Source organism: Pseudopodoces humilis, chromosome 5, assembly GCF_049639895.1.
Source record: "Pseudopodoces humilis isolate 2021_Gansu_Grassland_sample_001 chromosome 5, ASM4963989v1, whole genome shotgun sequence".
NCBI lineage: Eukaryota > Metazoa > Chordata > Aves > Passeriformes > Paridae > Pseudopodoces > Pseudopodoces humilis.
This window is the reverse complement of record NC_142204.1, coordinates 60,492,538-60,507,807: the sequence shown is the minus strand read 5'-3', so window position 1 is coordinate 60,507,807 and position 15,270 is coordinate 60,492,538. Positions and strand designations below refer to the sequence as shown.

Below are 15,270 nucleotides of genomic sequence, written 5' to 3'. Positions count from 1 at the left end.
ATGCATAGGTAGGTGGCAAGGTGTAAGAAATAGAAAAGGTAGAAAACTCTCAGAAACTGTGTGAAAGCAGATCTCAGAATAGAAGAATGCAAGAATACAGACATGCAAGGACAGGAAACAATTTTGAGCTTTGTAGAGATAGGCCTTAGAAAAAATGGCAAGCAAGATAATAGGAAAACATAAGTTTATAATGAAGCTTTATCCATTGTTTATAAGTTATGACAAGCAGGCATTGTTAGAAGCAAAGTGTACATGTAGTTTTAATGATTGGCTTAAGCAAACACTTGTAAGTTTTTAACATTATCCTAATGGCTAGAAAGTTTTTAAAAAGGCATTGTAACCCAGAGAATTTGGCAGTTGTAATGGCATGAGCTTTCAACATCTTTCCTGTCTCACCTTGTACCGATGAGGCTAGTGCTCAATAAAAAGCTCAAGGAGAGCCTACCAGCAGCCCCGTCCTGTTATTGGTAAATAAAGATCCAACAGAAAGGAACACTTTAAAAGAGCAGCTACTTGCAGCTCACTGATCTATTGTATTTGTGTATCTTTGGCAGTTCCACACAAGTCTGCCTTAGGTTTGGTGTTAGTGCTGTTATTAATGGCTTGAACAGTGAAATAGGTTATATGCTTATTAAGTCACTGGATTATATTAATCTAAGTGAGCTGCAAGCACTCTGGAGACTTAAGCAGTTAAGTACTTAAGCTGTGCCCAGGTTAGTATAACCTGCTTGTCATCAGGGCTAATTAATCACATTAACATCTTTCTAATGTGACCATACTGCTTGAGGTAGCTGTGATATCCCTGAATGGTACTGCATTATGCCACAGAGATTCTCTCAAAAGGAGGAATTCCACACTTCCTGCATTTAATCACATTCCCCAGTCTGCTCCAGGTCAAGATGCTGATTTACTGCCAGGTCACTTAGGTACATTTAAACATTTTACCATAAATCCTCCAGCAAACTGCAGACTCAGTTGGGCTGTGTTGTGTAATGCCAGAGTGAATGCTCACTTTATGCTAGGATATCATCTTGCACAGCATCAAAATCACACACTGCAGCTCCCAAGCTTCCCCTGCAGATTCCTCCATCCAAGTATTGATCAGGCCCTGTGTGTTAGAAAGGTCTGCATAGTGCATTACAGAAGAGTGGTAATTTTCCTGTTTTACATGAAAATATATTAGATTGCAGGAGCACTATGGTTCTAGAAGATCAATGCCAGAGGAGTTAATATCACCTACTTTTGCCTCCCCGTTGTATAGTTCTAAAATTAGAAGCAAGCAGAAACACTGTGCAGCATCCTAATTGGCTTGTCACTAGGGTAAAGCAACTGGCTAGCTTCTGACTTACTGGAGATCAGGAGTTTCTCTTGATACACCCTCACTGGTCTGTTGCTTAGCCTCTTGGGAAGAAATATTTGGAAATAAATGTAACGTGTATTTGATTAATTAGAATTTTAATCAATTTGAAACATAATTTTTTATCTGGTGTGAGGTAAAATATTTTAGTCATTTTCCACTGTGGAAAAAAAATTACCTGCAAACATTGTAAGTCACATCCTGACTGCAGTAATTTTACCTTGTTAAAGGCAAAAAAGGGAACTGCACCACTGGCAGGTACAATTTTTGAGAGCAGCATCAAATTTATATTTAGCATCATATAATCCTTATACAGATGACTGAATGTTTGTGTTAGTGAAGTTTTAGCTACCTATGTGGTGCTTGGGGCTCTGGAAAGGAAACCTAAAATGCATCTTGTTGGCAATTGAGTTTATGTACTTACCTTAGACTAGACTGGTCCAGAGAAACATAACTCCTTCTCCACGTGAATTTCAGTCTAGGAGACATGCATTAACTAAACTTTTATTATATGAAAAACATGTCTAGACAGCAGCCTTAGCTGCACAGCTGTCTTTGAAGAAGTACAGCATATAGCCTGCAGCATGGTATTTCAGAGCACCTTTTGTGTTGAATCTTCTGACCCTCTGGCAAACAGCTGCCGCAGCAAGAGCAGCAAGATTCCGTCACTTCAGGGGGAGTCTCCGGTGCTGTCTCTGAACAGCACAACACAGCAAGGCACCTGAAAGCTCTGTCTGGGTTAATTAGCAGCACTGACAAGCAGGCTATGCTAGTGAGGCAGAGCACTGCACAGAGTGGCTGCTGCTGGCAGTGAGATGACTCGCTCAGAGAAGCCCCAGGTGCAGCACTGGGCTGTGCAGAATGCCCCTGGCATTGTCACAGAGCTTACTGGGCCTCAAGAGGAACCATTCCTTGGAGAGCAGGGACTGGAAAGTTTGGCTTCCAATTGGTTCATAAAGTTTTCTATTTTAGACAGTGTGTTTCAGTCATTCTGCAACTCCTCCAAGTCAGAGAGGCTGAGGGAAGGAAGCTGAAGCAGGCCTTAGCAGAGTTATGTGTCATGGTGCCTTAAAGTTTCTCCTTCCTCACCATGGATCTTAACAACTGTGTTCCCACTTTCCCTGTACTTACTTCATCAGCTTCATCTGTGCTCCCACCTGCTCACCCCTTCAAAAGCCACTGCTCATCCCTCTTTTATGCAGGTGAACCTACCCTGGGTTATGAAGTCCAATCTGCCATCACTGGGACCCCTAAACCCTACTAAATCCCTTTACAGAGCTTTTCTTTCTTTTCGAGGCTGGTGGAACTTTTCCTTCCTTTCAGTCTGTGGTTGCACATACATCCCAGGTACTTCTCACCTTCCTGGCATTATTTCCCTCTCAGGAAAGCCACTGGTCCATGCCTGACCACTGTTCTCCCCCTCTCTGTCTACTGAAGTGGACTTCTGTCATTTGCAGCCAAGCACCTTGATTCAGGGTAGACTTTGGAATATGTGGCTTTTTTTTCTGATGATTGCACACCATTCCCCAGTGCTTTGGGATATCAGGTCCTGTAGCCTTCTGGGAATGTGGCTTCAGAACGGCCACGCTGTGCTTCCCATCTCTGCCCTTATGGGTGCCCTACAGGACTCCCTCTCCGCTATCACCACCACCAGTAGGACTAAATTCAAGAGAAATTATGTAAACCTAAGCTATTCTCTAATTTTTACAGTAGACCTGAATTGGACCATTTCTGGCTGAAACAGTGATAGCAAGAATGGTTTCAGCAACATCAATAACAGTAATTCTAGCCAGCCCTTTGCTGTGCCTCTCCCACAGTTGTTAACACTAGAGAAATAGAAAGAAATGCCATTTCCTACTCCCTAAGAAGGAACATTTCACCAGTGCAGCTGAGTCCCAGGGGAAAGAGAGCCAAAATGTGCAGAAACTATAATAAAATAAGACATAATGTAAAAGTTAATGCTTTGTGATAGACCACTGGTGAGGCTGTGGGTTGCCACAGCAACAGGACTACATACACCAGGCTGCACCCTGGGGCTGCTGGGGCTGCACACTGGGGCTGCTTAAAGGCCATCATGCTGCTGCCCTGAGCAAACACCCCAGCAACAGTTTGCAGCCAGCTCCAGACAACATGGAACAAGGGAAAAATCGATCCAGACTGATGCATGCCTTAAGATGCTGTCTACCAGCAGTTAAGCTGTAATCAAGCCCAAAACATGCATAGGTTATCTCAACCATCAGTGAAATGGCACAAAAAGTCCTGCTTGGCCTTTAGCATTGCCCCAGCTTCAGCTCATGCTGAATGCTGGAGAGCGGAGAGCAGAGAGAGACCTTCTGATTTTTCAGCTTCTGCTCTGAATATCCTTGGACACAAGCCGGAGAAACCTCAAGTCTACCATGACTTGCCTTCTGTCCCTTCAAGACCTAGGATCTAGGCCAGCCCAAATTAAATAAGTCTGTTGTTTGTACATATCTGTATCTGTTTTGTGAAAAGATTGTAACAGTTATATGTAGCTATTTAAGTGTGGTGAGAGTGAAATCCTGAGGTGTTGACAGGCACTGGGTGAACATGGTAGCCAGTGGGTGATAAGGGTGATACCATGGGAAAATAGGAGGAAAGTCCCAGAGGGGTAGAACGGTTCATGAACCCTTGGATGCAGCTACAGATATGAAATAACTCCTGCCAGCCTAGACCTCTCTATGTACCAGGAGAAAAAAACTTCTGAGGCAGAGCTGCATTTTAAGAAGGTTGGATGGGAGACACTTCTCAGAAGGGTTGGCAGGAGTCAGTCATGTGTCTGAGCAGGGACATCCCTGTCATGGAAGTTTGCCTGTGTCTGTGTGAGCCTATCCTCATGTGCTCAACAATTTTTCCCAGTTACCTCAACTGTTATCAAAACTTATCATTCATTATCTGACACTTTATTGCTATTGATTCATCGATATGTAACTTCCTACTACCCTGTTCTCACCTCACAGAATTTAGTAATTCATCTCTTGATAACTCTTCTCCAACCATGCATTCACCCCTTCCCCTTCTGCTTTTCCCTTTGTTTCCCACCATGTGAATATCAGTGAATTCCCAGATGTGCTTTTCTTGCCAGACATTACCCATGGCCCAGAAAATGAATGCATCTGTTCTTACCCACCGTGTCCAAGGGTTTCCTGGCACAACATACAGCTTCTCTCCATGGTGCTCCAAACAAAATATTCAAGTAGTTCTCCACCACAGTTCCACTGGTGCAAGTAACTGACATGTTCCAAAGACAAATGTTGGGATTAGAGACATTAACTAAATAACTTTTATTATAAGCTTTTGTGTTTTGTGTAATGATCTATATAAACAAAAAATGAGCACATCCATTGTCAGATAAAATGATCAGTGGTGTGCTCCAGGCAAATTTGGGGCACAATTATACTTTAAAAGATTGTATAAATTCATTTTCAACTCACCTATTTTTAACCGCACATGCACATGAAAATGTTTTAAGAGCAATATTATGGTGAGAAAATCGAGTACTGAAGAGGATGTGCCAAAAAAAGAGCTGTCTGTGCCACTTGATTTACATCCCTTTGTTCTGCATTGCACGCTCACATGCTAATTGGTAAACAGGATCCTGCCTTATCAGGTGCAGGAGACAGCAGCTGCTGTCCAGAAAGATCAGGATGATGAGAATCTTGTTTGACCTGTTGAAGAAGCTTTTGGTGAAAATCCTGGCTCAAAAGTCAGACTTTTTTAGATGAGACTAGATGGTAGCCCCAGCGCTGGGACCCAGTTAATTTTCAAGGAGAAAAGTCATGTGGGTACAATATTGTTGGAGAAAAAGGATAATCTTCTGAGCATTAAGGTGATGAAAGCTATCCAGAAGAGCTGGGTACTCTCCCTGCTTCTGCCACAGAATTCTTTTGTGAAGCCAGGCACAATGCTTAAAACCTTTCATAGATGAGCAGCACCTCAGTATGGCTCCTTCTGAGGGCTCATTTTCAGAACTGCTGAAACCAAAATCCATGCAAAGTCTGCTCTGAGAAATAAGGTCCCAGCTTCCTTTTAACTATTCTGTCCAAAATATGCCAACCTTGTATCTCATAGAGACATTCTATTTTCTAATGCTATGAAGCACACATATAATTGTGGTAAGAACCATGGAAATACCTCCTAAGCCTGCCTTCAGGTATTCTGAAGAAATTCTGATACCAAAATGTGAGACTAGAGGATTCAATGCTCTAGAGAGGGACACAACCAGAGAGATTCAGGCACCCCCAAAACCAGACATCTTGCACCACTTCCCCCTTTCCAATGTATTAAACTAAAGGACTCACCGGTATCACCTAAAGCCCATGTGAAATACGTGTCCATTTGGTGCTGGAGACAAGAGAGGACATCCTAGGACAGCCAAACCAATCACTGCTAGGCTTTTTTTCCAGTCTTTTACTCAGCTTTTCAGCAGAATCCTAATTTCTTCCCGTTTCTGGCCATTCCTTTTCTTGTCCAGACTGGTTCCCATATTTACCTACCCTAGCCTGACTCTTGTTCCCCAGCTTCTTCTCCAAACTCAGTACTTTGTCCTCATCAGCTCTGTTGGCCCATTTCTTCTACGAGCAACTCATTTCTGCTCTCTTGACTCCTTCCCAGGTCCAAATCTCTTCTTCCTGCCGTACCAATCTTTATTGTACATGTGCACCTTTACAGGCCCACTACCACTGAACCTCCCATTTGGCACAGACCCCTTCCCCATTACCTCCTTTTTTTGTTCTATTTTTTATTATCTCACAGAACATCCTTCCCAAAGTTCCCTCCGACCTCCATTCCTGAATTGTCTTGGGCCACTTCAGGCTTCCTCCTGCCTTCTGTATCTGGCTCGTATTGTCTACACCTCCACTGTCCTCCACGGCCACTTAGAGGACAGTGAAGGGAGGCATCCTGCACCGAGCCCTGGGGCCTGGCAAGCCTCAGCCTGAGGAAAACAGGAGCGAACACCGAAGAACCATCACTCCTCCTGGTGCTCGAGGCTGGAACAAGTTCAGCTCTTCTCTGAAGGCAGCTTATGAGCAGTCCGGTCACGCACAGCAGCTGCAGCAGGAGCACGACGAGGCAGCAGAGCACACCCGGGCACCTCCAGCAGCACTGGGCAAAGCGCACTCGGTGTGAACCGAATCTCCACGAATTTTAGCAGTACTTTTCACATTTGGACCCGCCTACCTAAGAAAGCGAGGCAAGTGTGGGTATTTGGGGTCCACACTGCCCATGCTGTCCGTGTGTCTAAGCATACCCATGCCAAGGGCAGTGCTCCCACTGCCTGACTGCCCGGACACGGCTCCCTTTGTGCTCACACCCTTCGGGCCCTCAAGCTCTGACTGTCCCCGACAGGAGCGCGGCGGAAACTGCTGGCTCGGGCTGCCCCTTCCTAAACTCCTCTGCGGGAAACTTGGGAAGGCCTTTGGGAAGCGTTGCCGCTCCACTGGGCTGCGCTTGGTTAGTGACAGTGGCGGGGCAGAGACCAAACTTTGCTTGAAACGGTTGAAAATTTAAGGAATGCCATGAATCATTTCCACGGGAGTCTCCCTCCCTCCCTCCCTCCCTCCTGCCGGCGCCGCGGAGCGCCAGTATTTAAGTGAGCGCGGCCCCTGCCGGCACCGCGCTCAGCCGGACCGGACCGCTGGCTCTGCCGAGCCTCCCGCCGCTCGCTGCTGCGAGCTCCGGCTCAGCGCACGGCTCGGGGACTGCAAATCCAAGTGTCACTGGCACAGGAATGATTATTACCAGATGCTAATTGCTCGTTAATGTATGCTAATCGCTGCTGCATGCCAGCGCGCTCAGAGCACCGAGTGCCAGGCAGAAGGCGCTCGGCTGGAGCGGAGCGGCTCCTCTCCTGGCAGCCTCAGCCCCGCGCCGAGAGCCGCCACCGCGTCCCCACGGCTACGTTCACACAGCGCTCTCCTCCTCGGCCGCCATCCCGCTCCCGAGGCGAGGAGCGGCCGCTGGTGATTCCTGACTGCCCCGATCTCCAGGCTTTGCCTCGTGGAGGGTTCCTTCAGCCGGGAGACAAGCGAGCCACGGCAGGCACCGCGGCTCCCCCGCCGCAGGGGAGCCAGAGGCGCCGCTCCCGGCTGGAGAGGCGGTGATGATGTTTTGTGCGGGGACGGGAGCACCACACACACGTTCTAAACTTTAGAACCCGCTGCCTGAACACGTCTCCCAGGAAGCGCTGTCCGTTCGGCAGCCGCTGCCCCGGCCGGGAGAGGTGCCCGTGGGCTGAGGAGAGCCGCACACGGGGCTCGCCCGGGGAAGGGGCGCGGGCGGCCCCCTCTCCCTCCGCCGCCACCTGCCCTCGGGGCCTGCCCCGAGCCGTGTCCCCGCCGTGGCTGCGCGGGTGGCGCCCGGCGGCGGAGGGCGGGCTGCGGGGCGGGCGGTGCGCGGGGCCGGCTGCGCTGCGCTGCGCCCCGATAGGCGGCGGCGGGCGGTGTCGGTGCTGGCGCCGCTGCCGCGGCTGCCGGTGCTGGCGCGGAGCCGCTGAAGCCCGGCAGAGGGGCTCGCCGGCTCTCGCACGCAGCGGCGGCGGCGGAGCGCGTCGCGTCGAGCGGAGCGAGCGGGGAGGAGGAGGAGGAGAAGGAGGAGGAGGAGGAAGAGGAGGAGGAGGAGGAGGAGGAGGAGGAGGAGGAAGAAGGGGAGGGGGGCACCTTCTCGGCGAGGATGCCCGGAGCGGCTGCAGGGACGGCGGCTACAGGAGCAGGCTCGTCAGGAGCGGTAGCAGCGGGGGTGCTCCCAGCTCAGGAGGCGGCCAAGATCTACCACACCAACTACGTGCGGAACTCGCGGGCCATCGGCGTGCTCTGGGCCATCTTCACCATCTGCTTTGCCATCGTCAACGTGGTGTGCTTCATCCAGCCGTACTGGATCGGGGACGGCGTGGACACCCCGCAGGCGGGCTACTTCGGGCTCTTCCACTACTGCATCGGCAACGGCTTCAGCCGGGAACTCACCTGCCGGGGCAGCTTCACGGACTTCTCCAGCCTGCCCTCGGGAGCCTTCAAAGCTGCGTCCTTCTTCATCGGGCTCTCGATGATGCTCATCATCGCCTGTATCGTCTGCTTCATCCTCTTCTTCTTCTGCAACACAGCCACCGTCTACAAGATCTGTGCCTGGATGCAGCTGACCTCGGGTGAGTGGAGGCAGCGGCCCCGGTGTTGGGGGGCTCCGCTCCGCCCTGTCCGGCACAGCCCGGCCCGGCCCGGCCCGGGGGGCACGGGCGGCTCTGGACAAACTTGCGGCTCCGGCGGCCGCCCGGGTCGGAAGAGGGTCGGGGAGCGGAGGGGGTGGGTGGCGAGGGCCGGGGGTGCCCCGCCGGGGCAGGCCGGGAGAGGATGCTCGGTGGTGCCGCCACACATCGGCAGAGTCGCAGAGCGGTGCCCGTGCCTGCCCCGGGCCGCCCCGCTGCCCGACTGGGCGTGGGCAGCCAGGCTCAGCCCGCAGCTCCTCGCACCTCTCCGAGGGCTGCCCGGGAGAACTGCCCGGCTTCGGTCTGTGAGCGAACCGAGGGCAGCTCCGGCAGCTCCAGGGACTGCGGGCGGCAGCGGGCGGGTGTCCTCCAGCGCGTGGTCTGCTGTAAAGGTCAGGAGAAAATGGCAGTGGGGACAATCCGAGCAGGCGACGGCGGGGGAAGGCAGCCGCCCGCCTGTTGAAGCTTAGTCCCCGTCCCACAGTTCCACCTGGCCAAGGCAGAGCCCGCTTGGGCTCCGTGGGAGGGGTTGGTAAGGTCTTTTGCTGGAACTGGAAGGACGGCTCAGGTAGTTGGATTTGGCATGCATGAGTTTTGCTTGGGGTCTGTCCACAAGGTTTATTTTCCACTATCTGTTAGGAGTGTAAAGAAAAATAATTAATTTCAGTTGCTGATTTTGTCTCAGAAGATCTCCTAACTTCATTTGACTTTCCCCATCACATCCAGTGTCTCCCTGGGGAAAGCATATGGTAAGAGGGAAAACTCCAGGACATCCCTTTCTGCATTTCCAGCACAACTTTCCCTCTGAGTTAGTGGAGAACTGGTTATCTGTGTGCAGGTGAGAGGGTAACTAGAATAGATGGTCTGTAGAATTAATATAGTAATATAAGCAGTTTTAGCCAGACAGAAAACATTAATTCTTCAATCATTTGGGGAAAAAAGAGGCTAAAATCAAAGCATACCTGTTACATGTCCTCCTGGTAAGACCCTGAAACTGAGAAGTTTTGGAATAAATAGGAGTAAGCTGTTAGGGAAACAGAGTAAAATGTGACCAAAATGGGCTCACAATCACTTTTTCAGTCCCCTTAATTGACCTACATTCATTTCAGTTTCTGAGGAAAAATTCTTTCGAGTTTTCTTCTGAACAGCTTCAGCATTATTCAATTTGCTGTTTAGTCCATGAGACTTGGTGGAATTGTCTCGTTTGTATGAAACAGCTTTAACCATTTCTCTCTCTGATGATATTTTTCCTGTATGCTATGATACATTTTTATACTGTTTCCATCACTTGAAGTTTCCTTGTAATTTCTTTCTGTATCACTTGGGGAGCGATTTGCAGGCACTTGAAGTTGGTAGGTTTTTCCCAGTTCTAGTGAGTTTAGTTTTGGGTTCATTATCTCCATGCTGGGAACCCCCTTTGATGCAGGTGGCTCCTCTGTGCATTCAGTAACATGAACTCTGATATGGTCTGGCGAATTGTACACAGTCATGTCACTCGGCTCTGGGCTGAGCAAACTCTTTCATCTTTGCACTACTGGTATCTCCTCTGCTCCATGAAGGACTTCTGCTTTCAGCTGTCTCCTCTCCTTATGGCTCTGCTGCTAAAAGGTGCCATGAATATTCACTGTGTTGATGCATTTCAGCATGTTTTTTTCATGTCCAGTATGCAGTAGGACAGCACAATTTCCAAATCCCTTGCACTTTCCAACGTCAACATCTATTCATATGTTTGCACTTCTTCATGCCCAGAGGTGCTAGTGCAAGGTAGATAAAATGAATCTGATTCCTTTACTGCGTTTCTGTACAGGTGAATAATAATGTTAAGAAACCACCAAATGTGATTGATCTACTGGAGCCCAGTCTGTACCACATATGCAGGTGTGACTGGGAATACATTTTCAGGCAAGGCAACACTGAATTTTTGTCATCTCCAAAGCTGGCAGATGCACTGTTGGCATTAAAAGTCAACAAAAGGAGCTTTATGTCAGCAGAAGAATCACTTCTCAGACTGCTTCCCTCCAAAATTAATAAGGGAATACATGCATAGCCAAGTGCCAAGTGGTTGTCTGCTGTCCTTCCCAATTTGTACATCAATGCCCTGGAAGAACTAGAGCAACGTTGGATGTTGGAAGAACCTGACTTTGTTGTTTGCCGAATGTTTTACTTTAATTCAGTATTTACCTCACTGTTCATTTCTGTATTACTTAAAAAACTTTCCTCAAGAGCAAAAAATCTACCAGAAAGTCCATATTGCTTTGGGTTGCATCCTTTGAAGAAAACAAAGGTGGTGGGACAGAAGGAAAACTTAAAGTGTGCAGGACAGGAGTGTTATAATGATACGTTTTCTCTGAGCTATATCACCTACTTCTGTTACTAGTTTACTGTTTGTAGAGTATGAGTAGTAGATAATAGTGATCCTAAAATGTTTGTTTCACAAAAAACAATATAGTAATGTCATCTACATATGCATATAGTCCTGCATAGTACAGGAACAAAATTGAATCTCAAGCAGTGAAATGAAGAAGCATGTCACCATAGCTTTGATTTTGCTTGCTATTATGTACCTTCATAGTGTTAGCATTTGGTTAGGTCATACAATACTTAAAATTGATGTAATTTATATTTTGTTAGAATCAGGTTTCTGACACGGGATCATGTTTGGTTTAGGATTGAAAATAAAAGCTTAGGAACTGATTTATTTAGTCTCCAAGATTTGGATCACAGTCTGTCCAGCATGAGTCATTATAAATTGTCAGCATGATATAGCTCTTGTTTTGAAAAGGTGTTTTTTAAATAAAAAAAAGATAAACAGTATCTTGGGCACATACACTTTCAGTCCTTGTTGCTGTCTAATCATGTCTATGACTAGACATGTCTATGACATGAAAAAGAAGAAGAATCCTAAGAAAAATGGTATTTCCTGTGTGTACCTGAGTACAGAATAGGTTAGATGGTCTTATGATTTAGCCATGGCTTAAACTGCCTTTTTTGTTGCATGTGGATAATGCTGTCAGGGTACACTGGACACTGAGAGCTAGTGTTGGCAGCCTTGTTCTCCATCCCCCAACCTCCTGTTCTGCAATTGCAGAATCATAGGTGCAAGCAGTTGCATACACACTCACCTAATTTGAGCAGCTGCATGATCACAAACTCTTGAAATCATCAGGAATTAGGTATTACTGTTCTTCATTATTCTGCACCTAAAGTTTGCAGGAAACATCACAAATAAAGATAATTCTTGAGATTTATTCCTTTATAGGTTAAGTAAATTAAGCACTTCTGTTCTGCCATTGTGATTTTTTCACTATTAGATATTTGTCATTACTTTTTTCCTTTACTAGGATGTTTCAAGTTATAAGAAAGAAAAAAGTAAAGGAAGCAAAAGAAAGGCATACAAGTGTCCTATGGACAAGTAGGATGAAACCAGTATATAGGTTTTTCATGAGATGCCTGAGCCCATGCCCACAGGAAGAGGACCACTGAATAAAACATAAAGGCTCTGACAGCAGTCTGTAACATGGGCCCACAAAACCATCAGAGCAGCCAGAGCTCATTTTGCCCTCCATACTTTTGGTTCTCCAGCACTCGTACTCAGGGACTTCCTCAGATGGATCTCGGCATTTAAAAGCTCTTGCTGGATTTTGTTTTTTGAGACTTTGGTCACATTTTGAACTTGTGTAAACTTTTAGCATTTACTGTGCCCCAGAGCAGGGAGTTCCACAGCTTATTCCACACATATGCCATGTGAAGATTCAATGTTTTTTGTGTTTTAAATCTTGTGACTGCCCATTTCATTTGATCCTCTCAGCTCATGCATTGGAAGATGCTGTGAACAGGGAGCTTGGAGACACATTCCCTGTCCTGGCTCTGATTACACCTTTGCTGTATCCCCTCAGTTACCTGGTTTTGAGACTTTTGGCTTCTTAGTCAGTCCTTAGTTGTTAGGTTGTGATTATCCCTGCTTCCCTGCCTGTAGCCATTTCCAGTCTACTGTATCTTTTCAGAGTCTGTGTGACCAGACCTACACAGAGTATTCAAGACCAACAAACCAGTTGTTCATACAGTGACTTAATAATACTCTCTCTTTCATTCTTTGTTCATTTCCTAGTAATTAGTAATACTCAATTTTTCCCTGTTAGTGAACAGTGGACTGATGTTTTCACACAACTGCCTATTATAACCCCAAGATCTCAGTCCTGAAGTGGTAATAACCACCTTAGGACACATGATTTTGTATAGTTAGTTTTTTTTCCCCCTTAAAGAAATGACTTCATATTTATTTACACTGACTTTAAGTGACGTTTTATTGCCTAGTCACTTAGTATTGTAAACTCTTTCTCCAGAGTCAACCCTTATTGTAGCTACCCTGAATGAGTACCAGCAGCTAACTTTGTCACCTCACTGTTTATCCTGTTTTCCAGCTCATTTATAAATAAGCGAGTAGCTCCCAAGTTCCAGCACAGATCCCTGCAGGATTCCACCACTGACCTCTCTCCACTTGAAAAATTGACAGTAGTGTCCTACCATCTGCTTCCAATTATTTATCCTTGCAAGGTCATTTATTTTTATCCGCTGGGAGTCTAGGTTTTTTAAGACTCATGAATGATAGATTCATCAAATATCTTTAGGAAATTCAAATAAACATTGTTAATGAAAACCATAGTACACATTATTTTTTTTACTTATTGGAGAACTCTAGTGTTTTGTGAAAAATTACATAAAATATGTGCATTGGTCCTACCTTACTTTATTTCATCACACAAATATGTCATGTTTGTACACATACTGACATACACTGCTTCTTTTGTAGTTCTACTGATTTATGTGGTGCAGGTGCTGGTCTTCCTGTGGTTCCCCAGGTTTTCCCTGGACTTGTTTTAAACTAGTTTTTAAAACTGGGTTCCTATCACTCAAATGCCAGATCTTTAAGGCCAAAACAGCCATAATGAAGAGGTTATTACATGCCACAGTTAAAAGTTTGTTTAAACAGGTAATTTTTTCAGAATTAAAAGGAGGAATTCTTCATTGCAACTGCGTTGTTTGCCTTTATGCTTGAAATCAGTCTGCAGGACCAGGTGACTTTTATGTAAGAGTTTTAAAAGGCTTGACCTTGATGTTCTTGGGGCTTTTTTACTGCTGTTTGACAGATCTTGGTATAGGGGTCAATTCCAGAAGGCTAGGAAAAGACCTAGCCTTGCACCAGTATTTGAACAGGGTATCTCATGGAGTCAGACAAGGATTTTGTTTGTAGCCTCACCATCCTTAACAATGTGTTGGAAGAGTAATTTACATTTATGGCTCCTGAACTTTGCAGGTGGCATAAAAATTATTTGTTTAATAAATGATCCTTATTTGTCTAATAAATTATAGTAAGGATAGCTAATTGCATAGACTGATTTGGATGTAATAATAATATGGGCTTATTTCTACAACCTGTATTTTGATACACCAAATGTATTGTAAGACTTCTAAGAATCAGATTAATGCAATCACAGAACCATAGAATGATCTGGGTTGGAAGGAACCTTAAAGATCATTCAGTTCCAGCCCCCCTGCCATGACAGGGACACCTTCCACTAGATCAGCTTGCTCAGAGCCCCATTCTGCCTGGACTTGAACACTCCCAGGAATGGGCATCCAGAGCTTCTCTGGGCAGGATGTTGTGGGGGAACATTGCCAGATTCTGTTCCCTCTTCAAAAAATGTAGGAGGCATCCTGCTGATGGGAGAATTATAAAATTATGGAAAACAGTTATTTGGAAGAGAAATTACAGACTGTGGTAGATGGACATCTGCATGTGAGCTCTTGCTGCATTGAAAAAGTCCAGTGTTGTCCCTAAATGTGTTTTTAAAAAAAGTGGGACTCCCTTGCCTGCAGTGGTTCCCATGCCTGTTCTCTCTAGGTCAAATATCTTTCAAGACACCCTTTCAAGTATAAAGTAGAAAGGATCTCAGAACTGATTTAAATAAATGAAAGAAGAAGAGCTAAAAGGATGAATTTTCTTACTATTCAAAAGAAGATTAAAAATTGACAGATGATGGCATATGAGGACCTACAGGGGAAGATTTCAAGTCATGCAGTGCTCCTTAGCTTGACAAATGTTGTGTTTGGAAGCTGAAGTTACACAAATTTGCATTAGCCATGAGGTATGTACATTTGTAACCTTTTAAGTTGCATTTTTCACTTGTTAATTGTCTTTACTAACTCACCGGAAATAAAGGACCCTAACCAACAACGCTGTCAGCTTTTGTTGCCACTACGTACTCCACATGTAATGTGGGGAGGGACATGGGAGGCAAAAGGGACAGGAAGACAAGTCCAGGAATATTGAGAAGGTTTTTTGAGCTTGAGCTTCATCTTTGATGCTGATTTTAATAAAAGCATTAACCCTTTTATTTTCATAAAAGCATTAACATCAAGAGGTGGCTGAAGTTATTTAGTGGTCTCTGAACAGTAGTGGATATTGGACCATCAGGGAGAAAATTCTGAAAAATCAGGGTTCTTGAAGTCTCTGACCTTGGTACAATGAGTATTGCCTCTGCATTTTGGGGAAATGGGGTGCTGGAGCTCGGCAGGCAGGCAGGGACGAGGGAAAGAGCCAAGTGCTCTCCTTGTCAACAAATGGACTGTCTCATCTAGACTATGAGGATATCTAATCCAAGCAGGCCTGGTGCATGTGTTTCTTTTTACCAGAGGA

At 46.1% G+C, this 15,270-nt stretch overlaps 1 protein-coding gene across 3 annotated transcripts in view; it reads left to right on the top strand.

The window, feature by feature from the left end:
* Positions 1-8,047: 8,047 nt before the first annotated feature.
* The window catches only part of LHFPL3 (LHFPL tetraspan subfamily member 3), a 233,606-nt gene continuing 226,383 nt past the window's right edge, over positions 8,048-15,270 (top strand). For all 3 annotated transcript variants that reach the window (XM_088055866.1, XM_088055867.1, XM_014255165.2), the window contains exon 1: positions 8,048-8,516. In XM_088055866.1, the coding sequence (XP_087911992.1) occupies positions 8,048-8,516 (469 nt within the window). The remainder of the gene's footprint in view (positions 8,517-15,270) is intronic.